The sequence below is a fragment of the Oncorhynchus masou genome, chromosome 1 (genome assembly GCF_036934945.1).
Source record: "Oncorhynchus masou masou isolate Uvic2021 chromosome 1, UVic_Omas_1.1, whole genome shotgun sequence".
In the NCBI taxonomy this organism is placed as follows: Eukaryota; Metazoa; Chordata; class Actinopteri; order Salmoniformes; family Salmonidae; genus Oncorhynchus; species Oncorhynchus masou.
The window spans coordinates 31,923,120-31,948,407 of record NC_088212.1 but is presented as its reverse complement, the minus strand read 5'-3'; the positions used below and the strand labels follow the sequence as shown (position 1 = coordinate 31,948,407).

Here is a 25,288-nt window from a genome sequence, read left to right as displayed (position 1 = left end):
AGCCCCACAGCCACCCAGCCCCTCAGCCACCCAGCCCCTCAGCCACCCAGCCCCTCAGCCACCCAGCCCCACAGCCCCACAGCCCCACAGCCCCACAGCCCCACAGCCCCACAGCCACCCAGCCCCACAGCCCCTCAGCCACCCAGCCCCTCAGCCACCCAGCCCCACAGCCCCACAGCCCCACAGCCCCACAGCCCCACAGCCCCACAGCCACCCAGCCCCACAGCCCCACAGCCACCCAGCCCCTCAGCCACCCAGCCCCTCAGCCACCCAGCCCCACAGCCACCCAGCCCCTCAGCCACCCAGCCCCTCAGCCACCCAGCCCCTCAGCCACCCAGCCCCTCAGCCACCCAGCCCCTCAGCCACCCAGCCCCACAGCCACTGCAGCCCCACAGCCCCACAGCCACCCAGCCCCACAGCCCCTCAGCCACCCAGCCCCTCAGCCACCCAGCCCCTCAGCCACCCAGCCCCTCAGCCACCCAGCCCCACAGCCACTGCAGCCCCACAGCCCCACAGCCACCCAGCCCCACAGCCCCTCAGCCACCCAGCCCCTCAGCCACCCAGCCCCTCAGCCACCCAGGCCCACAGCCACTGCAGCCCCACAGCCGTTCGGAGCTGGAGATGGGTTTTCTCCATAGATATGACTGAGAGCAGGGCCGGGCCTGCTGACTCAGCTGTCTGTGGGGTCCCACAGGGCCACAGGGGCCGAACTGACAGCCCCAGGAAATTGCGCACACTCATTGTTATTGGAAGAGATTAATGAACACAGAGACAGGGTCTGAGATGGGGCTAACAGAGGAGAGATGGGCCGACTGCAGTCCGTTTTACTGGCCTGGTTGGAGGTGTACTGCAGTAAGCAGCTTCCTCACTACATGTGGGTAGACTTGTACACGCTCACCCAAAAATACTCCACTGGTCCACACCAGCAGCCACCCTGGAGCCCAGAGGGTGAGGGTGTATAGCAGCTGCTGAGTTCAGCTGCAGAGGACCCACTGTGGGACAGAGGAGAGGACCTGGGCCTTATGGTCCTACTGAGACTTCCCATCCACAACAGTGGGACAAACAGCCCACTGCAGCAACTCACTCACAAACACACACAGCTCACCCATACTGCTACAGTAGGTGTGCAGCAGACAAATAATAATTCTAGGCACAAGAGTCTAAGGCATTCAACTCCAAACTGATCACCACTATTTTGGGCAGCCAATAAGCTTCAATCATAAAGCGCCAAATGGATCACTTCCGCCTCAGCAGCAAATGGCTGGCAGGAGGCTGTTGACAGGCAGGTGCTCAGGTATTTTATTATGAAGCCTAGTCACTCAAGCCCATTGTAGCACCTCTAATCCACTGCACCAAACCTGCACATACAGCATAGCACAGAAGGACCACCAGCCTATCCGTCTCCCCCATCACCATAACGATCTCTCTCACACACACACACACACACACACACACACACACACACACACACACACACACACACACACACACACACACACACACACACACACACACACACGCACTCCTGTGAAAACCTATTTTTCAGGTGTAGGGGTGGGAAAGGGGCAGGCAATGTTTGCCTTTTTTTAAGAGGTTCATTTTTTTTTGGAAAGAGTTTAGGGTTGAAGAACTGGGTTTAAAGTTTTTAGTTTCCGTCAGTTTAATTTAAGATATTTTTACATACCTTACATATGATCCTCGTATTTGGAGATGTACGTGCATTGCAAATTAGGGCTGGCACAATATCGTGGCACAATTATCCCATCTTCTAAACTCATTGACAAGTGGCACCATTGAATTATGGCATCAATATGTGTCTTAAAATAAACTACATATAAAAAAATATATCATATAATTTGAAAACAGGAAACCTGGTGGACAGACACAGTGGATAGATACAAGACACATTTTAATACCATGTGTAGGCCTATTTTAGAACATTTGGGCACAATCAGAATGTGGACAAGATCAGGTCAAAGGACACATGTTAGCGACAGGTTTAAGTTAGGCTACTGAGGCATACTGCATTATTGAACACACACATTCCTATTCACACAGGCTGGCATACAGTGTGGCCTCAGAGTCATACCCTGGGGGATATTAAATAATCTTAATTGTACTAAGAATTGGCATTTGGTGCAAATCAATCCCTGAATTGCCGTTAAGGGAAACTGTCACACTGAAAGATTTTACTGCATTACCAGAGGAGAACTAGACATTTGAAATATCTTGAAAATACCAGTTTTACTTATGCTCACAAATGTGCTCTGCTATCTTAATATTCATATCACAGGATAAAACATAACATAATGAGTAAGAGACATGAGGAAGTATCCAAGGTTCTGTGTCATAGATATGTAGGCCTTAACAAGGGATAGTTCACAAAAATGAGTAAATGACACATTGATTTCCTTACCCTGTAAACATTCTATGGGATAAATCAATCCATGCTTTTTTCTTACTTCCCTGGCAGTGTTTCTGAATGGAAACATTTGATCATTTGTGGCACAAATCCCCTTCAAGTCAGGGTACCGATACTAGTATTTTTTGTGCATCTTGTCCAAATCATCTGAAAGTATCTCAAATTGATAATGAAGCTCAACAAATTCACTTAGATGATTTGAATATGAGCGAAAAATGCTGATATCGGTACCATGACTTGAATGGGATTCGTGCCACAAATAGTAAAACATTAGCACCTGGAAACAGTGCCAGGGGAAACTGTGTCAAGGCATGGATTGCTGCCATACCTTGTCCATACGCTGCTTACAGGGTAAGGAAACCAATATGTCATTTTGTTTAAACTATCCCTGAAATCTGAGCAAGGTAAAGTATTGACCTCAGATCTCCACCACGTTTTTTCTACCATTATTTAACTAGGCAAGTCAGTTAAATAAATATTTCCACCTCCGTAGAAATTATTATGGAGTTCCCTGAATAGAATGAGTTTAAATGCGGACACACACACAAACAAAGAAAGAGAAGAAAACGATGTGTTCACTGGAACAATAGGTCTTTGTTCGCAAAGTGACAACACACGTTTTTCCAGAGTAGCAAACTCATCAATAACAAAAGTGTATGTACAGACGCAGGATCTTAATTTGACCTATATTGTCACAGCAACCGGATTTGAACGTTTATTCCATAATGTTGGTTAGACTATTGGCTGGCCAAAAGTAGGGTACATGATAAGTGCAATACTATATAACTCTATGTTAGTTTGGGTTTTCAGTGAGTTTATGTAAATCACAAAGCTCTTCTGCCTTTCCTGCGGTGCAGGGAAATTCTCAGCAACAAAACAATATTCAAATTAGGATCATACATCTGTAAGAGAAGGACGTGGCTCCAGATCAGAGACAGTATCCTGCAACACCTGGGTGAGTGAGACACTGTACAAAAAGACACTGACACTGTTGAAGGTGTTCAGAGACCAAGTCAACATCACTGTCCTCCAGATTAGCATAACTGGCCAATTAAAAAAAATATATATATTATAATAATTTAACCTTTATAGGCAAGTCAGTTAAGAACAAAGCCACCTTATACTGTAAAAAAAGAAAAAGAAAAGAAGGGATATTTCACGCGTGTGTTTGTGTGTGTTTCTGCGTGTGTTTCTGCGTGTGTTTGTGTGTTTCTGCATGTGTTTGTGTGTTTCTGCGTGTGTTTGTGTGTGTTTCTGCGTGTGTTTGTGTGTTTCTGCGTGTGTTTGTGTGTTTCTGCGTGTGTTTGTGTGTGTTTCTGCGTGTGTTTGTGTGTTTCTGCATGTGTTTGTGTGTGTTTCTGTGTGTGTATGTGTGTGTTTCTGCGTGTGTATGTGTGTGTTTCTGCATGTGTATGTGTGTGTGTTTCTGCGTGTGTATGTGTGTGTTTCTGCGTGTGTTTGTGTGTGTTTCTGCGTGTGTATGTGTGTGTTTCTGCATGTGTATGTGTGTGTTTCTGCGTGTGTTTGTGTGTTTCTGCATGTGTTTGTGTGTGTTTCTGCGTGTGTATGTGTGTGTTTCTGCGTGTGTATGTGTGTGTTTCTGCGTGTGTTTGTGTGTTTCTGCGTGTGTTTGTGTGTGTTTCTGCGTGTGTGTTTGTGTGTTTCTGCATGTGTTTGTGTGTGTTTCTGCGTGTGTATGTGTGTGTTTCTGCGTGTGTATGTGTGTGTTTCTGCGTGTGTATGTGTGTGTTTCTGCGTGTGTATGTGTGTGTTTCTGTGTGTGTTTGTGTGTGTTTCTGCGTGTGTATGTGTGTGTTTCTGCGTGTGTATGTGTGTGTTTCTGCGTGTGTTTGTGTGTGTTTCTGCGTGTGTTTGTGTGTGTTTCTGCGTGTGTATGTGTGTGTTTCTGCGTGTGTATGTGTGTGTTTCTGCATGTGTATGTGTGTGTTTCTGTGTGTGTATGTGTGTGTTTCTGTGTGTGTATGTGTGTGTTTCTGCGTGTGTTTGTGTATGTTTCTGCGTGTGTTTGTGTGTGTTTCTGCGTGTGTTTGTGTGCGTTTCTGCGTGTGTTTGTGTGTGTTTCTGCGTGTGTTTGTGTGTGTTTCTGCGTGTGTTTGAGTGTGTTTCTGCGTGTGTTTGTGTGTGTTTCTGCGTGTGTTTGAGTGTGTTTCTGCGTGTGTTTGAGTGTGTTTCTGCGTGTTTTTGAGTGTGTTTCTGCGTGTGTATGTGTGCGTTTCTGCGTGTGTTTGTGTGTGTTTCTGCGTGTGTTTGAGTGTGTTTCTGCGTGTGTTTGAGTGTGTTTCTGCGTGTTTTTGAGTGTGTTTCTGCGTGTGTTTGAGTGTGTTTCTGCGTGTGTATGTGTGTGTTTCTGTGTGTGTTTGTGTATGTTTCTGCGTGTGTTTGTGTGTGTTTCTGCATGTGTTTGTGTGTGTTTCTGCGTGTGTTTGTGTGCGTTTCTGCGTGTGTTTGTGCGTTTCTGCGTGTGTTTGAGTGTGTTTCTGCGTGGGTTTGTGTGTGTTTCTGCGTGTGTTTGTGTGCGTTTCTGCATGTGTTTGTGCGTTTCTGCGTGTGTTTGAGTGTGTTTCTGCGTGGGTTTGTGTGTGTTTCTGCGTGCCTGAGATAAGAAGGCTTCTGGGAAAATATTCAGTGAACAAAAACATAAATGGGGAACACAATTCAACCATAGCCTCTGTATAACCCAGCACTGGCCTGTGTGTCACCCTGCTCTGAGACTAGTGTTGACTGGGTGTGGGTGTGGGTGTGGGGACTCAAATGTCCCCCTAAAGAGTACTCCTGTCTGCACCACAAACACAAACTCAGAACCTCAGGCCCACTGCTACAGCAAGGGTGGACACAAGACATAACAGTATGACTGTACCTCAATGTACCTCAATTAGAAGAGAGAATGGAGAGAAAGAGAGAGAGAGAGAGAGAGAGAGAGAGAAAGAGAGAAAGAGAGAGAGAGAGGGAGAGAGAGAGAGAGAGAGTGCCCCCTGTGTTAACATCTGCTTCAGACACCAAGATAGCCTCTAAGCTGGAGAGAGGGGAGAGGAGGGAAGGGAGGGGAGGGGAGGGGAAGGGATGGGAGGTCACAACACTTACAGTGCCTTGCGAAAGTATTCGCCCCCCTTGAACTTTGCGACCTTTTGCCACATTTCAGGCTTCAAACATAAAGATATAAAACTGTATTTTTTTGTGAAGAATCAACAACAAGTGGGACACAATCATGAAGTGGAACGACATTTATTGTATATTTCAAACTTTTTTAACAAATCAAAAACTGAAAAATTGGGCGTGAAAAATTATTCAGCCCCATTAAGTTAATACTTAACCTTTTGCTGTAAGTCGCTGTAAGTCGCTTGGGGTATGTCTCTATCAGTTTTGCACATCGAGAGACTGAAATCTTTTCCCATTCCTCCTTGCAAAACAGCTCGAGCTCAGTGAGGTTGGATGGAGAGCATTTGTGAACAGCAGTTTTCAGTTCTTTCCACAGATTCTCGATTGGATTCAGGTCTGGACTTTGACTTGGCCATTCTAACACCTGGATATGTTTATTTTTTGAACCATTCCATTGTAGATTTTGCTTTATGTTTTGGATCATTGTCTTGTTGGAAGACAAATCTCCTTCCCAGTCTCAGGTCTTTTGCAGACTCCATCAGGTTCTCTTCCAGAATGGTCCTGTATTTGGCTCCATCCATCTTCCCATCAATTTTAACCATCTTCCCTGTCCCTGCTGAAGAAAAGCAGGCCCAAACCATGATGCTGCCACCACCATGTTTGACAGTGGGGATGGTGTGTTCAGGGTGATGAACTGTGTTGCTTTTACGCCAAACATAACGTTTTGCATTGTTGCCAAAAAGGTCAATTTTGGTTTCATCTGACCAGAGCACCTTCTTCCACATGTTTGGTGTGTCTCCCAGGTGGCTTGTGGCAAACTTTAAACGACACATTTTATGGATATTTCTCAGAAATGGCTTTCTTCTTGCCACTCTTCCATAAAGGCCAGATTTGTGCAATATATGACTGATTGTTGTCCTATGGACAGAGACTCCCACCTCAGCTGTAGATCTCTGCAGTTCATCCAGAGTGATCATGGGCCTCTTGGCTGCATCTCTGATCAGTCTTCTCCTTGTATTAGCTGAAAGTTTAGAGGGACGGCCAGGTCTTGGTAGATTTGCAGTGGTCTGATACTCCTTCCATTTCAATATTATCGCTTGCACAGTGCTCCTTGGGATGTTTAAAGCTTGAGAAATCTTTTTGTATCCAAATCTGGCTTTAAACTTCTTCACAACAGTATCTTGGACCTGCCTGGTGTGTTCCTTGTTCTTCATGATGCTCTCTGCGCTTTTAACGGACCTCTGAGACTATCACAGTGCAGGTGCATTTATACGGAGACTTGATTACACACAGGTGGATTGTATTTATCATCATTAGTCATTTAGGTCAACATTGGATCATTCAGAGATCCTCACTGAACTTCTGGAGAGAGTTTGCTGCACTGAAAGTAAAGGGGCTGAATAATTTTGCACGCCCAATTTTTCAGTTTTTGATTTGTTAAAAAAGTTTGAAATATCCAATAAATGTCGTTCCACTTCATGATTGTGTCCCACTTGTTGTTGATTCTTCACAAAAAAATACAGTGTTATATCTTTATGTTTGAAGCCTGAAATGTGGCAGAAGGTTGCAAAGTTCAAGGGGGCCGAATACTTTTGCAAGGCACTGTATTTAACAGACTTTATTAAGCTGGGTGGCTGCTGGTTACATAAGTGACATGGGATACTCTGTAACAATACACTTTCAATCAAAGTTGGGCTGCATGGCCAGAATGACTGTCTCTCCCCCCTTCGCTGGTCTCTCCCTCCACTCCATGGACTCCCATACTGCCCACCAAAACACACACACACACACACACACACACACACACACACACACACACACACACACACACACACACACACAAAGTGATGTGGGCTCAACAGCCATGTGGGACGAAATCAGTAATAACAGCCTAATAGAAGGTAAACGTGATAAAAGAAGATTGGGCATTTCCAGCAGCTATTTTCAGAGGACAAGAAAAACAAAGATTAAATTAATTGAGTGTTGGGGGCCCTTAAGGGCCCATTGGTTCTCAGGTTCATGAGTCACGTGTCCATATCTAAACACAAAAATACACCCATAGCACATACTCTACATACTGTATCTACCAAATAGGTTTCCCAGCCAGCACATTTGGTCCATTGGAAGTTGTGGGAATGTATGTTTTTGGTTTCACATTTTTGGTGGGAATAAAGCCATATGCTTCCTGACTGGACGTTCTGAGAACAGAAGTGAAAATATTGCCTATAGGGTGCTTGCAGTTGCGTCACAAATCACCTAGCAACCGCACCAAGCTCCATGTTGGAAGACCAGTCTGTTGAAAGTCCTCAAATCATCCACATGGCCACTGGAAACTTCGGGAGAATTGCCCATTATTTAGTTTTTCTGCGGACCCAGAAAATGGAGGCAGTGGGAGAACCTATTAAAGTAAGAAAATATACAGTATGTTGAAAGTGATCAAAAACGATGCTAGCTTGCTACGCAAACTTGGTGTGCAGGCTAACTCACGTTATTCTAAAATGCATTAAATTAATTGTTTTCCTTATCAATCTACAATCTACACACAATACCCAATAATGACAAAGCAAAAACAGGTTTTTAGAAATGGTTGAAATGTATTAAAAATAAACATTTTACATAAGTATTCAGACCCTTTGCTAGGAGACTCGAAATTCAGCTCAGGTACATCCTGTTTCCATTCAACATTCTTGAGATGTTTCTTCAACTTTATTGGAGTCCACCTGTGGTAAATTCAATTAATTAGACATGATTGGAAAGGCACACACCTGTATATATAAGGTCCCACAGTTGACAGTGCATGTCAGAGCAAAAACCAAGCCATGTGGTCGAAGCAATTTTCCGTAGAGCTCCGAGACAGAACTATGTCGAGGCACAGATCTGGGGAAGTGTACCAAAACATTTCTGCAGCATTGAACACAGTGGCTTCCATCATTCTAAATGGAACCACCAAGACTCTTCCTAGAGCTGGCCGCCAAACTGAGCAATCGGGGAGAAGGGCCTTGGTCAGGGAGGTGACCAAGAACCCGATGGTCACTCTGACAGAGCTCCAGAGTTCCTCTGTGGAGATGGGAGAACCTTCCAGAAGGACAACCATCTCTGCATCACTCTACCAATCAGGCCTTTATGGTAGAGTGGCCAGACGGAAACCACTCCTCAGTAAAAGGCACATGACGGCCCGCTTGGAGTTTGCTAAAGGCGCCTAAAGGACTCTCAGACCATGAGAAGCAAGATTCTCTGGTCTGATGAAACCAAGATTGAAGCCTTTGGCCTGAATGTCAAGTGTCATGTCTGGAGGAAACCTGGCACGGCTCATCATTTGGCCAATACCATCCTTACAGTCAAGCATGGCGGTGGCCCTATCATGATGTGGGGGTGTTTTTCTGTGGCAGGGACAGAGAGACAAGTCAGGTCCGGGGAATGATGAACTGAGCAAAGTAGAGAGATTCTTGATGAAAACCTGCTCCAGAGCTCTCAGGACCTCAGACTGGGGCGAAGGTTCATCTTCCAACAGGACAACGACCCTAAGCACACAGCCAAGACAACACAGGAGTGGCTTCGGGACAAGTCTCTGAATGCCCTTGAGAGACCTGAACATTTCTGTGCAGCGACGCTCTGTATGGACCGACGCCGGGCAGGAGAAGCAGGTACGGGGAGTCAAACATTTATTCAGGAATGGACATGGAACACGACAAGAACAGCGTCAGCACATGGGTAAAACAAGGACATATGACAAACAATCCCGAAGTATGGAACAGGGCTAGGAAACAGACATAGAGAATGAAATTACAAAGTAATTGAGTCCACGTGAGTCCAATGAGCGCTGATGCGCGTGACAGGAAAAGGCAGGTGTGCCACTGAAGGTGGCTTGAATGTGTAAAGTTGGGGAGTCTGGCACCCTCGAGCGCCAGAGGGAGGAAGAGCGGGAGTATGCGTGACACGCTCCCTGTCCAACCTGACAGAGCTTAAGAGGATCTGCAGAGAAGAATGGGAGAAACTTCCCAAATACAGGTATGCCAAGCTTGTCGCGTCATCAAATCAAATGTTATGGTCACGAGCACATATTTAGCAGATGTTATGGCGGGTGTAGCGGGTGTAAACAGTCTCGAGACTTCATACTCAAGCAGACTCGAGACTGTAATCGCTGCCAAAGGTGCTTCAACTAAGTACTGAGTAAAGGGTCTGAATACTTATGTAAATGTGATATTTAAATGTGCAAAAATGACTAAAACCCTGTTTTGCTTTGTCATTATGGGGTATTTTGTGTAGATGGACGAGAAACAAAATGTAATCCATTTTAGAATAAGGCTGTAACTTAGCAAAATGTTGGGAAAGTGAAATGGTCTGAATACTTTCCGAAGCACTGTAACATTCGCTAGTTAGCTAACTTTACATACTGTATAGCTAGCTATCTACGTAAAGAAAAATCACCAGCTTGCTAACTTCATATTAGCTAGTTAGCTACCTTGATGTATTTATCGTTGTAACTCCAAATGCATTTATAGCTAGGTTAGCTAGCTAACAGCCATGGAAGAGGTTGAAAGGATTAGCTATCACTTCCAGCTGTCAGAGAAGGGAGAGTAGGCTACTCTGGATAGAGCAGGTAACTCTGTGGGACGACATTATGAAACTATTCTCAAATTCTAGTCCCTAGTGAGAGAAACTGAGGACAGAGAGATATAGCAGCATAATATTCAGGGCTGTCAAACTTGAGTATAATGCAGCCTGTTTCTTTGTGATGTTTTCTGTCCTCAGATAGAGAGCCGTCAAACCCTGTCTGCAGATGAAGAGGTCCCAATGAATGTCCCAAGAGAATAAGGTCCTCCAGTACCCCCAACAGCCCAACCCCAGTCCTCCAGTACCCCCAACAGCCCAACTCCAGTCCTCCAGTACCCCCAAAAGCCCAACCCCAGTCCTCTAGTACCTCCAACAGCCCAACTCCAGTCCTCCAGTTCCCCCAACAGCCCAACCCCAGTCCTCCAGTGCCTCCAACAGCCCAACCTCAGTCCTCCAGTACCCCCAACAGCCCAACCCCAGTCCTCCAGTACCCCCAACAGCCCAAACCCAGTCCTCCAGTACCCCCAACAGCCCAAACCCAGTCCTCCAGTACCCCCAACAGCCCAAACCCAGTCCTCCAGTACCCCCAACAGCCCAACTCCAGTCCTCCAGTACCCCCAACAGCCCAACCCCAGTCCTCCAGTACCTCCAACAGCCCAACCCCAGTCCTCCAGTACCCCCAACAGCCCAACCCCAGTCCTCCAGTACCCCCAACAGCCCAAACCCAGTCCTCCAGTACCTCCAACAGCATACTTGTGTTGTAGTCCCCGACAAACATACTTGATTAAACTCATTTAGGGCCTGATGATTAGTTGACAAGTTGAATCAGGTGTTTTTGTCCACGGCTACAATAAAACTGTACTGTTGGGGGTACTCAATTATAGGAGTTGGGAACCACTGGCCTACAGTATGATGGCAGTAGCCTTACGGTCATTTGCAATGCACCCCTTGACATTGTATATTGGAAGCAGAGAATAGCTTAACTCACACTGTTTACATATTCTTCAGCTATGTGTTCTCAATTTAAAAATTATACCAGTAGACAATGTATACGAGGCTAATCATTAAACTAGATTTTGTACGTGCCTTGTGCTGACTTGACAATTTAGGTACCGTACCTATATAAGAATGCTATTCATCGTATACAGCTCAGCATTTAACACCATAGTACCATGCAAACTCGTCATTAACCTCGAGACCCTGGGTCTCGACCCCGCCCTGTGCAGCTGAGTCCTAGACTTTCTGACGGGCCACCCCCAGGTGGTGAAGGTAGGAAACCACATCTCCACCCCGCTGATCCTCAATACTGGGGCCCCACAAGAGTGCATTCTCAGCCCTCTCCTGTACTCCCTGTTCACCCATGACTGCATGGCCATGCACGCCTTTCAACTCAATCATCAAGTTTGCAGACAGCACTACAATGGTAGGCTTGATTACCAACAATGATGAGACGGCCTTCAGGGAGGAGGTGAGGGCCCTCGGAGTGTGGTGTCAGGAAAATAACCTCACACTCAATAAAACGAAGGAGATGATTGTGGACTTCAGGAAACAGCAGAGGGAGCACCCCCCTATCCACATCGATGGAATAGTGGTGGAGAAGGTGGAAAGTTTTAAGTTCCTCTGCGTACACATTACGGACAAACTGAAATGGTCCACCCACACAGACAGTGTGGTGAAGAAGGTGTAACAGTATAGCTTCCGTCCCTCTCCTCGCCCCAACCTGGGCTCGAACCAGGGACCCTCTGCACACATCAACAACTGACACCCACGAAGCATCGTCACCCATCACTCCACAAAAGCCGCTAAAACCACTACTTCAAGGTCTCAGAGCGAGTGATGTCACCGATCGCAATGCTATTAGCGCATACCACCGCTAACTAGTTAGCCATTTCACATCAGTCACAAAGGTGCAACAGCAACAGCGCCTCTTCAACCTCAGGAGGCTGAATTGTTTTTGGCTTGTCACCGAAAACACTCACAAACTTTTACAGATGCACAATCGAGAGCAACCTGTCGGGTTGTATCACTGCCTGGTACGGCAGCTGCTCAGCCCACAACTGTAAAGCTCTCCAGAGGGTAGTGCACAACGCATCACCGGGGGCAAACTACATGCCCTCCAGGACACCTACAGCACCCGATGCCACAGGAAGGCCAAAAGATCATCAAGGACATCAACCACCCGAGCCACTGCCTGTTCACCCCGCAATCATCCAGAAGGCGAGGTCAGTACAGGTGCATCAAAGCTGGGACCGAGAGACTGAAAAACAGCTTCTATCTCAAGGCCATCAGACTGTTAAACAGCGATCAGTAACATTTTGGACCTTTATTTAACTAGGCAAGTCAGTTAAGAACAAATTCTTATTTTCAATGACGGCCTAGGAACAGTGGGCTAACTACCTTGTTCAGGGGCAGAACAACAGATTTTTGCCTTGTCAGCTCAGGGATTCAATCTTGCAACCTTTCAGTTACAAATCCAACACTCTAACCACTAGGCTACCTGCCACCCCAATGTTGAGTGGCTTCTGCCAACATACTGACTCAAATCTCTAGCCACTTTAATAATAAAAAATTGGATGTAATAAATGTATCACTAGTCACTTTAAATAGTGCCACTTTATATAATATTTACATACCCTTCATTACTCATCTCATACGTACTCTATACCATATACTGCATCTTGCCTATGCCGCACAGCCAACACTCAAAAACATATGTACATGTATATGTACATATTCTTATTCATTCCTTTACATGTGTGTATAAGGTAGCTGTTGTGAAATTGTTAGATTACTAGTTAGATATTACTGCACGGTTGGAACTAGAAGCACAAGCATTTGCTACACTCGCAATAACATCTGCTGACCATGTGTATGTGACCAATAACATCTGCTGACCATGTGTACGTGACCAATAACATCTGCTGACCATGTGTATGTGACCAATAACATCTGCTGACCATGTGTATGTGACCAAAAACATCTGTGACCAATGACCAATAACATCTGCTGACCATGTGTATGTGACCAATAACATCTGCTGACTTTGTGTATGTGACCAAAAACATCTGCTGACCGTGTGTATGTGACCAATAACATCTGCTGACCATGTGTATGTGACCAATAACATCTGCTGATCGTGTGTATGTGACCAATAACATCTGCTGACCATGTGTATGTGACCAATAACATCTGCTGACCGTGTGTATGTGACCAATAACATCTGCTGACCATGTGTATGTGACCAATAACATCTGCTGACCATGTGTATGTGACCAATAACATCTGCTGACCGTGTGTATGTGACCAATAACATCTGCTGACCGTGTGTATGTGACCAATAACATGTGATTTGATTTGAGGTGATGAAATGTCTGAACCAGGAGATGGGACCCTTGTCTAAAAACATACACAGCTACTTCTACCAAGTTCAATGCCAGATACTTTTCTCCCAGACGGTCTGAGAGGCATGTGGAGGTGCCACTGTGATAATGAAGATGGTTTGCCTAGGACTACCACAACAATAGCATTGTCTATGCTAAATGTGTTTCAATTGTAAAGAAAGAAACTTGTTTGGCTATAAGAAGACCTTTTTATTCAAATGGGGCTAGGCAAAGATGACAAAATACTTCATTTCCCCCATACAACAATACAGCCTATTATTAAAGTACAGTATGTTGACAATATTATAAACAATAGTCTTTTACACATTCCAAATGACATTTTATATATTCATACAGTTTAAGGGGGCACTTTGGTCATGACGACAAGGTGAAGGTGCTTTACTCAAATGGCACAACAGAATCGTTCAGATAGCCTAAAGCACAGCATAAAACATCTCGTATAATTGAGAGATGTCTCCTTTGATATCTGGAAAAGGGGGAAAAATGGTAGAAACCGATGCTGCTGCAGCATTGCTCATCTTCACAGTGGGAATCCAGTCAACATGGGTGTCTTGATAGAGGTCAGCTGGTTGAACCTACAGTAGTAAACCTGATGTTAGAATATCCCTTCTTCAGGTCACCTATACCATCAAGGCTCTTAATTGTTTGGTTGTGTTTAATTCATTCAGGTTGTTTAAGTGTCATATAAAGATTCAATCTATTGTTGGGCTTGAACAACCAATAGTCAACACAACAGGTTGTCCTATAGCCCACTGAGGCCTTTGTCCGATGTTGTAATGCCCATACATTTTCCCTCCTCCTATTAATAAAGTTCAACAGATTGTCACGGAGTTATCATGTGAACATATCATATGAATACATGATAACCACTGGAGGGTTTTTGCACAGTAATCTCCTCCAGGCTATATGGACGTCATATTTAACCATCTGCGTCTCCCCTTTTCATGGTCACGGATAGAAGGGATCCAGCTTTTGTCAAATTAACGTCAGATTTTACATTTTGTAGCAGATTAGGAGAATTTAGGCAGCAGGTTAGGATAATTAGGTTAAAGTTAGGAAAAGGGTTAGGGTTAGCTAAGTTGCACAAAAATTCCTTTTGACAATTTGACTAAAGGCTGGATCTCTTTTAATCAGGACCCCTTTTCCCTGGCCCTAGACTACATGGTTCCATTCAAAACAAGGTGGTTTCTATTGATCTGTTGTCAGTGTCAGTAGAGTAGGCCTAGGATACCATCGTATTCAAAAAGATTCTGCTAATTTCTCCAGTCACATAAAGTGTAGTATAATTGCATGAAATGTTTATCAAAGGCCACATTTGATAAACTGCATCTCAGTACAAGAGGCACTACTACAGTCCCTGGTTCAAATCCAGGCTCTATCACATCCGGCTGTGATTGGGAATCCTATAGGGTGGTGCACAATTGGCCCAGCATCTGCCGTCATAGTAAATAAGAATTCGTTCTTAACCTACTTGCCTAGTTAAATAAATAAAAATACTGACAGCTGTCTGGGTTCATGTCTTGACGGACAAGAAGTTTTCTTAAGTCTTACTTTGGCGTCACCAATGGAGTTTCATGATTTTGGGGAATCTGTAAAAAAATTTTTTACCGTTGCCTTTCCTGCCTTGTTAGAGCAGCCAAATACTCTACAGAAAATGACGTGGTGATGAATCAACTACTGTAGTTTTAGGCACTGTTATCATGCAGTTTTGGGTAGCCACCCGGCTGTTGTTGTCAGAAGAATGAATGCAGTGGGCTTCCAACATGGCCTCCAGGCGTCGTCGTACATCAACTACAACCCCTCTATTGTGCAAAATGTTTGACTGGCGGTTGCAGGGTGGTTCTGAGAATGTTTTACTCTGGTTCCTTGAAAGTTTTCCTGGGAGGTTTTATTAAAGCTCTGAGAAGAAAAATCAGAGATAATTTGGAGCTTTTTGAGTTCCTTAAAACTTTCCCAGAGCATTTCAATAAGACTTTTAATAACAGTTCTATCTTCTTTTGGATTAACCTTTTTGAACTGCAAGCACATGTAGGACACAGAGAAATTCATTTCCTTAGGCATTAAAAATGCAAACACATGTATTTTTTTATTGTGACACGGCATCAGTGAGATTCAAACCTATAATCTTCTTCTCTATCCACAGAATTAATCCACTGTGTCACCAGGATGGAGCTAGCATGTCATGTTTTTTTACTCATACAAAGCTGTTAACTTTAGTCTATTTAAACAGACCCCATTTCAAAGGAAACAAGCATTAAGATCAGGTGTGACCATTAGTGGACACAGCCAACACACCTAAACACACTTAACAAGACAGAGAGAGTTTTGTTGATGCTCAGATCGGAATGGATTTTGTTTTTAAATAACATTCACACAGAAGAAAATTGTTTCTTAACGTTCTCTGTATTGTTTGAGAACGTTCGCAATGTCAAACCAGCTGGAGAACGTTCCGAGAACATTACCAAAATTGAAATTACATGTAACCATGTTTAAACTTTTAGGAACCATGCAGTTTTTTGGCAAGTTCCTTAAATGTGCTGAGAATGTTCAATAACCAAGCAACTATCCTGCACAATTCCCAGAAAGTTGTGGAAAGGTTGTATGCAAAATAAGCATAGGACAACCACACTCTCACCAAGCTCTAAGAAACATATGGTTCTCAGAACGTTATGTGCTATCTGGGTATCCTGCACAATTCCCAGAAAGTTGTGGAAAGGTTGTATGCAAAATAACCATAGGACAACCACGCTCACAAGCTTTAAGAAACATATGGTTCTCAGAACGTTGTGTGCTAGCTGGGTGGCTAGAAACTCTGTTTGTAGCAGTAAAACAGCTCTCGTGACTTTCTACCCAACTGTTTTTCCACCTCCAATACATCTGTAGCCATACACAAACTATGCAAGACAACCCCACCCCTACCCCAGCATCCGTTTTCCCCCCTCCGTCCATCTCCCTCTGCGGGTGGATCCTGTAAGGGTGAGGATCACTAGTAGCCGTCAGTCAGTCAGTCTGTCTGTCTGTCCTTCCATAACTCTGTCTCTACTGCACCGGCATCAGATCAGTGTACAGCAGAACAGTCCTACAGGCTGATACATGCAGCTGGACACCAGCCCAGGGGTATACAGACAGACAGACACAGAGGAATGTCTAATCATATGATAAACCATGCTCATCGATGGCTTTGATAAGTGTTCATTTTAATTCATGAAACTTAAGTGAAATGTGAAGTAAAAGAGTAGGGATTTCCCAGCTATCCCAGTAACAGACTGCGCTGATACAGGTCCATGTGTAACCCACAACACAACAGCCAGTGATTGATGAAGCAGCATGTAATGTTTGTGGCAAGTGCAACTAGTGTGACAACAGCCACCAGTGCTGGCAGCACAGTGCACGGGTTCCAGTATGAGAAAAGCCTGCAGGTAATTATTACTCCTTAGTCAGCAGTCATTACAATAGTCCTTAAATGAAAGGTAGGAGGAAGAGGATGAGGAGAGATAGGGGCACAAAAACATGTCCTCTCTCGGGGAAATGTTGCTCACTGACACAATACGCCCGCAGTGTGAAGACAAAGAGAGGAGAGACTGGGAGAGAAAGAGACAGGAAGATAAAGGGAGAGAGAAAGAGGTAGAGTACCACACAGACCCATAGGACAGCTCTGCCAGAGGAGTCAGTAAACCAGGAAGAGGAGAAAGAGAGTGCGCAGTGTGCTTACAGTTTCCCCATTTCTGTATGCACAGTACATGTGTGTCAGTGCCACTTTGCACACACTGTAGAAACACGCATCAGTGTGTGTGCCCCAGCACCACTAACCAGAGCTTAGTATTAGAGAGAAAGAAGGGGGGCGTTTTTGTCCCTCCTGCCCCCATCTCCACTGCTCCCTCTCCCCATCCCCCTACAAACCCCTGTAAGCAGACCTTTTACCTTGCGCTTTTTATCTCGCGAGCGGTTCCTCTTCTTGGCCTTTTCCTCCTCCTTCTCCTTGCGCTCTGCCTCAAGATGGGCTTCTAAATCCTTGTTCTTGCGGAGATGTTTGGCAGCTTGTGCCATGTTTCAGCCTGGTTGAGCCGACTGTATTGTGGAGATGAAGGTGGTAGAGGCCTGGCGAGGTCCTGGGGTTGTGGCTGAGAGGCTGGGCGGATGCAGCGCTGGAGGTCTTGCCTGCCACGAACAGACACTGATGCTGATGGTGCCAGTGTGTGTTCCCTTGTATGGCCCTGATGTGTCTAAGAGAGCATGCTCACACTGCCTCCTCCTCCTCTTCTTCAGCAGTGCAGTCACACAGACATGCCGCACACACACACACGCACGCACACACACACACACAGGGAGGCAGTCCTCAGCCGTCTGCTGTAAGATGCTACTGCAGCTCTGCTCCCGCTCTCTCTGCCTCTTTCTCTCACTCACATACACTTTCCCTGTGTAATTATTGAAGCTGCCACTCCCTCGCTCTCGGATCCTCCGTTCTTCCTCTCTCTGAACCACACCAAGGGAGCAGAAAAGGGGGAAATTCAGGTGAAGCTGGACTTTTCTCTCTCTGTCTCTCTTCCTCTCCCTCTCTCGAGGCTCTGTCTCTCTTCCTCCCCTGCTGTTCTGCAGTTCTGTGAAACTACTCCGACCCCCCTCTATGGAAATGAAAAGATTAAAAAGAGAGGGATGGACTGAGGAATAGAACAGCCTGAACAGCTTTAAGTGAAAGTCAAATCTCCCTCCTCTTGCATTGATTTGGTTTCTTGTTGCAGTTTATTTTCTCCTCTCTAATAGTCCTGCTGCTTGTTCTGTGGAAGGAGGTGCGGACAGAGTGGTGGACAGAGCTGTGGGCGCTACTCGCCATGGCTCTGCTACAGAGAATCACGAAGCATCACAGGCATTCTGAGTATCATCACACTCACCAAGAGACCAGGGAAGACAAAAACCCATCCAAAACATGCACATAAAAAAATAAACTGCCTCTCTTACTCACTCACCGTGTTGCTCCCTCCCTCTATCTCTGCTCCCTTTCCCTTGCTCTCTTCCCCTCTCTCGCTGCTCCCTTTCCCTTGCTCTCTTCCCCTCTCTCGCTGCTCCCTTTCCATTGCTCTCTTCCCCTCTCTCGCTGCTCCCACCTCCCTCTCTCCCTGCTCTTCACCCAGTTAGCACATATGGTTCCATGGAAGTTGTGGGAACATACGTTTTTGGTTTCTCATTGGTTCTGGGAACGAAGCCATAAGTTTCCTGACCTGTAAAACTGAATGTTTTTTAAACATTCTGAAAACAGAAGTGAAAATTTCAACCTGGTCCTTTGAACGTGAATTTTTTACCCTGAACATTTTCTTGGAGGTTTTATTAACGTTCTGAGAACGGAAATGATAGGTTATTTGAAAGGTAATTAAATAACATTCTGATAACATGTTTCAAGACTTTTAATAACACTGCTAGCTTGGGTTAACTGTTTTGAACTCCAAGCACAGATAGGACACATGGAAATGCATTTACTCATACAAAAATGTGTTGTATTTTTTTGGGCATCAGTGAGATTCAAACCTACAGTTTGCTCTTCTGTTCTCTATCCATGGAATTAGTCCACTGCGTCATCATGATGGAGCTAGCATGTCATGTTTTTTGTAAACTCATACAAAGCTGCTCATTTTAGTCTTCAAACAGACCCCATTTCAAAGGAAACAAGCACTCATAAAGATCAGGTGTGGCCAATTAGTTGGCGCACCCAACACACCTGGGCACATTTAACAAGATAGAGCATAAAGAGAGTTTTGTTGATGCTGAGAACGGAATGCATATGTTTTTTAAATAACATTCTTAGAACGCTCTACGACCTCCACAAGTGTCAGGAGATGTGTCTGATGTTGGTATGCCAAGAGCGTGCAAAGCCGTCATCAAGGCAAATGGTGGCAACATTGAAGAATTTCAAATATAAAATATATGTGTTTTTTGGTTATTATATAATTCCATGTGTTATTTCATAGTTTATGTCTTCACTATTATTTTACAATGTATAACATAGTAAAAATAAAGGAAAACCCTTGAATGAGTGGGTGTGTCCAAACTTTTGACTGGTACTGTATACATGGAGGCATGTTTAATGCCAGAAGTATGGGGTTAAATTAATGTAAAAAAAATATATACAGTGCCTTGCGAAAGTATTTGGCCCCCTTGAACTTTGCGACCTTTTGCCACATTTCAGGCTTCAAACATAAAGATATAAAACTGTATTTTTTATTTTTTTGTGAAGAATCAACAACAAGTGGGACACAATCATGAAGTGGAACGACATTTATTGGATATTTCAAACTTTTTTAACAAATCAAAAACTGAAAAATTGGGCATGCAAAATTATTCAGCCCCCTTAAGTTAATACTTTGTAGCGCCATCTTTTGCTGCGATTACAGCTGTAAGTCACTTGGGGTATGTCTCTATCAGTTTTGCACATCGAGAGACTGAAATTTTTTCCCATTCCTCCTTGCAAAACAGCTCGAGCTCAGTGAGGTTGGATGGAGAGCATTTGTGAACAGCAGTTTTCAGTTCTTTCCACAGATTCTTGATTGGATTCAGGTCTGGACTTTGACTTGGCCATTCTAACACCTGTATATGTTTATTTTTGAACCATTCCATTGTAGATTTTGCTTTATGTTTTGGATTATTGTCTTGTTGGAAGACAAATCTCCGTCCCAGTCTCAGGTCTTTTGCAGACTCCATCAGGTTTTCTTCCAGAATGGTCCTGTATTTGGCTCCATCCATCCAATCCAATTTTAACCATCTTCCCTGTCCCTGCTGAAGAAAAGCAGGCCCAAACCATGATGCTGCCACCACCATGTTTGACAGTGGGGATGGTGTGTTCAGGGTGATGAGCTGTGTTGCTTTTACGCCAAACATAACGTTTTGCATTGTTGCCAAAAAGTTCAATTTTGGTTTCATCTGACCAGAGCACCTTCTTCCACATGTTTGGTGTGTCTCCCAGGTGGCTTGTGGCAAACTTTAAACAACACTTTTTATGGATATCTTTAAGAAATGTCTTTCTTCTTGCCAGTCTTCCATAAAGGCCAGATTTGTGCAATATACGACTGATTGTTGTCCTATGGACAGAGTCTCCCACCTCAGCTGTAGATCTCTGCTGTTCATCCAGAGTGATCATGGGCCTCTTGGCTGCATCTCTGATCAGTCTTCTCCTTGTATGAGCTGAAAGGTTAGAGGGACGGCCAGGTCTTGGTAGATTTGCAGTGGTCTGATACTCCTTCCATTTCAATATTATCGCTTGCACAGTGCTCCTTGGGATGTTTAAAGCTTGGGAAATCTTTTTGTATCCAAATCCGGCTTTAAACTTCTTCACAACAGTATCTCTGACCTGCCTGGTGTGTTCCTTGTTCTTCATGATGCTCTCTGCGCTTTTAACGGACCTCTGAGACTATCACAGTGCAGGTGCATTTATATTATTAGTCATTTAGGTTAACATTGGATCATTCAGAGATCCTCACTGAACTTCTGGAGAGAGTTTGCTGCACTGAAAGTAAAGGGGCTGAATAATTTTGCACACCCAATTTTTCAGTTTTTGATCTGTTAAAAAAGTTTGAAATATCCAATAAATGTCGTTCCACTTCATGATTGTGTCCCACTTGTTGTCGATTCTTCACAAAAAAATACAGTTTTATATCTTTATGTTTGAAGTCTGAAATGTGGCAAAAGGTCGCAAAGTTCAAGGAGGCTGAATACTTTCGCAAGGCACTGTATATATATAATAATAATAAACATGTTTCCTGATCTTTCTTTTATCACTCAGATATAGGAGAGACAGTCCAGAACAAACTTCCTTTTGATATTTTCTGGGGACTATCTGTTATCCAATGCAATAACCTTTGGTGGTCACTAGCACGCTGGAGAAGTGTGCTTTTCACAGATGAACCCCGGTTTCAACTGTCCCTGGCAGACAGCAGACAGCGTGTATGTCGTTGTGTGGGCGAGCAGTTTTCCGATGTCAACGTTGGGAACAGAGTGTCCCATGGTGGCTTTGGGGTTATGGAATGGGAAGGCATAAGCTACGGACAACGAACACAATTGCATTTTATCGATGGCAATTTGAATGCCCAGTGATAACGTGATGAGATCCTGAGGCCCATTGTTGTGCCATTCATCCGCTGTCATCACCTCATGTTTCAACAGGATAATGAAAGGTCCCATGTTGCAAGGATCTGTACACAATTCCTGGACGCTGAAAATGTCCCAGTTCTTCCATGGCCTGTATACTCACCAGACATGTCACCCATTGAGCATGTTTGGGATGGTCTTGATCAATGTGTACGACAGCGTGTTCCAGTTCCCACCAATATCCAGCAACTTCACACAGCCACTGAAAAGGAGTGGGACAACATTCCATAGGCCACAATCAACAGCCTGATCAACTCTATGGTGGTCACATAGAGCTGCATCTATGAGGTAAATGGTGGTCACACCAGATACTGATTGGTTTACTGATCCATGCCCCTACCATTTTTTAAAGGTATCTGTGACCAACAAATACATAGCTGTATTCCCAGACATGTGAAATCCATAGATTATGGCCTAATTATTTATTTCAATTGACTTTATTCCTTATATGAACTGTTAAAGTAAAATCGTTGAAATTGTTGCATGTTGCGTTTATATATTTGTTCAGTGTAAATTCAAATCTAGGTAGTGTTTTTAGTAATTAATTCCTTTTTTTCTGTGTAGCGGTGTAGATAACTACTTAAACTACACACTACTTTTTTGCAAAAATAAAATATGGGTGAAGTAGGCAATCATTTCCTTTCTTTTTCATTATCAGACCTGCCTAAATCTCACTTGAACCGCTAAATTACACATTCTGTTAACATATGACCCCAAAGTGATCTGTTCTTGCAATTTATCATCTGACATTTTCAGATTTAAATGTAATAATTTTTTCATGAAGTAGTTTAGATGTAGTGAACGTCTTTTTCAAAGTAACTTTAATCAAACAAATTCTATAATTTTTGTAGGGGTAGCTGTAGTGTAGGTTAACTTATTTTTGCGTGAAGTAATTGGTAGTTTGGTAAACTATATTTCAGTGTAACTTCCCCAATACTGTTCAAGTGTGTGCATGTCCTTCACCAGGTGCACTGCAGCCTGCTCTCACCTGCCCTGCATCCAACTAACAGGACTCCATCGTATTCCAGACAAGGCCTGAGCAGTGTAGTGTATCAAATGTTTAGTTTAGTTGAATAGGATCCCCATTAGCTACTGCACTAGCAGTAGCTACTCATCCTGGGGTCCACATAAAATGTATAAATACATGAACTAAAGGACAGTAAAAGAGATGAACAACATAAGATTCAATTTAAAGTAAAAAATATATATAGGAAAGACACAAAGAAATAACCAAAAAAACTATTAACACACCTCTTATTCATATTCATATTTTTATATACAGTTCAATTAGATATATATTAAGAGGAGGCGCTGTGATACAAGACGTTTATAGAAAGAGGAGAGGCGCTATGATTCAAGACGTTTATAGAAAGAGGAGAGGCGCTGTTATACAAGATGTTTATAGAAAGAGGAGAGGCGCTGTGATTCAAGATGTTTATAGAAAGAGGCGAGGCACTCTTATACAAGACGTTTATAGAAAGAGGAGAGGCGCTGTGATACAAGATGTTTATAGAAAGAGGCTGTTATACAAGATGTTTATAGAAAGAGGAGAGGCGCTGTGATACAAGATGTTTATAGAAAGAGGAGAGGCACTCTTATACAAGACGTTTATAGAAAGAGGAGAGGCGCTGTGATTCAAGATGTTTATAGAAAGAGGCTGTGATGAGGCTGTTATACAAGATGTTTAAAGAAAGAGGAGAGGCACTGTGATACAAGATGTTTATAGAAAGAGGCTGTGATGAGGCTGTTATACAAGATGTTTAGAGGCACTGTGATAAAGATAGAAAGAGGTTTATAGAAAGAGGCACTGTGATACAAGATGTTTATAGAAAGAGGCTGTGATGAGGCTGTTATACAAGATGTTTATAGAAAGAGGAGAGGCGCTGTGATACAAGATGTTTATAGAAAGAGGCTGTGATGAGGCTGTTATACAAGATGTTTATAGAAAGAGGAGAGGCACTGTGATACAAGATGTTTATAGAAAGAGGAGAGGCACTGTGATACAAGATGTTTATAGAAAGAGGCTGTGATGAGGCTGTTATACAAGATGTTTATAGAAAGAGGAGAGGCACTGTGATACAAGATGTTTATAGAAGGCACTGTGATACAAGATGTTTATAGAAAGAGGCTGTGAGGTGCTGTTATACAAGATGTTTATAGAAAGAGGAGAGGCTGTTATACAAGATGTTTATAGAAAGAGGAGAGGCGCTGTGATACAAGATGTTTATAGAAAGAGGCTGTGATGAGGCTGTTATACAAGATGTTTATAGAAAGAGGAGAGGCACTGTGATACAAGATGTTTATAGAAAGAGGCTGTTATACAAGATGTTTATAGAAAGAGGCTGTTATACAAGATGTTTATAGAAAGAGGAGAGGCTGTGATACAAGATGTTTATAGAAAGAGGAGAGAGGCTGGCTGTTATACAAGACGTTTATGCTGTGATACAAGATGTTTATAGAAAGAGGCTGTGATGAGGCTGTTATACAAGATGTTTATAGAAAGAGGCTGTTATACAAGATGTTTATAGAAAGAGGAGAGGCGCTGTGATACAAGATGTTTATAGAAAGAGGCTGTGATGAGGCTGTTATACAAGATGTTTATAGAAAGAGGCTGTTATACAAGATGTTTATAGAAAGAGGAGAGGCGCTGTGATACAAGATGTTTATAGAAAGAGGCTGTTATACAAGATGAGAGGCGCTGTGATACAAGATGTTTATAGAAAAAGAGGCTGTTATACAAGATGTTTATAGAAAGAGGAGGCGCTGTTATACAAGATGTTTATAGAAAGAGGCTGTGATGAGGCTGTTATACAAGATGTTTATAGAAAGAGAGATGTTTATAGCTGTGATACAAGATGTTTATAGAAAGAGGCTGTGATGAGGCTGTTATACAAGATGTTTATAGTTATACAAGATGTTTATAGGAGAGGCGCTGTTATACAAGATGTTTTATACAAGATGTTTAAAGAGGCTGTGATGAGGCTGTTATACAAGATGTTTATAGAAAGAGGCTGTTATACAAGATGTTTATAGAAAAGGAGAGGCTGTTATACAAGATGTTTATAGTTATACAAGATGTTTATAGAAAGAGGCTGTTATACGCTGTTATACAAGATGTTTATAGAAAGAGTGTGATGAGGCTGCTTATACAAGATGTTTATAGAAAGAGGAGAGGCGCTGTGATACAAGATGTTTATAGAAAGAGGCTGTGATGAGGCTGTTATACAAGATGTTTATAGAAAAGGCTGTGAGAGGCTGTTATACTGTTATACAAGATGTTTATAGAAAGAGGAGAGGCGCTGTGATACAAGATGTTTATAGAAAGAGGCTGTGATGAGGCTGTGATACAAGATGTTTATAGAAAGAGGCTGTTATACAAGATGTTTATTGAAAGAGGAGAGGCGCTGTTATACAAGATGTTTATAGAAAGAGGCTGTTATACAAGATGTTTATAGAAAGAGGAGAGGCGCTGTGATACAAGATGTTTATAGGCTGTGATGAGGCTGTTATACAAGATGTTTATAGAAAGAGGCTGTTATACAAGATGTTTATAGAAAGAGGAGGCGCTGTGATACAAGATGTTTATAGAAAGAGGAGAGGCTGTGATACAAGATGTTTATAGAAAGAGGCTGTGATACAAGATGTTTATAGAAAGATACAA

At 43.4% G+C, this 25,288-nt stretch overlaps 1 protein-coding gene across 1 annotated transcript in view; it reads right to left on the bottom strand.

Annotated features, from left to right (window-relative positions):
* Window positions 1-18,119, bottom strand: part of LOC135542095 (ankyrin-1-like) — a 169,009-nt gene extending 150,890 nt beyond the window's left edge. Inside the window, 1 exon segment of the mRNA XM_064968756.1 lies at window positions 17,416-18,119. Within this exon segment, the coding sequence (XP_064824828.1) occupies window positions 17,416-17,541 (126 nt within the window). The 5' untranslated portion in view covers window positions 17,542-18,119.
* Window positions 18,120-25,288: the final 7,169 nt, after the last annotated feature.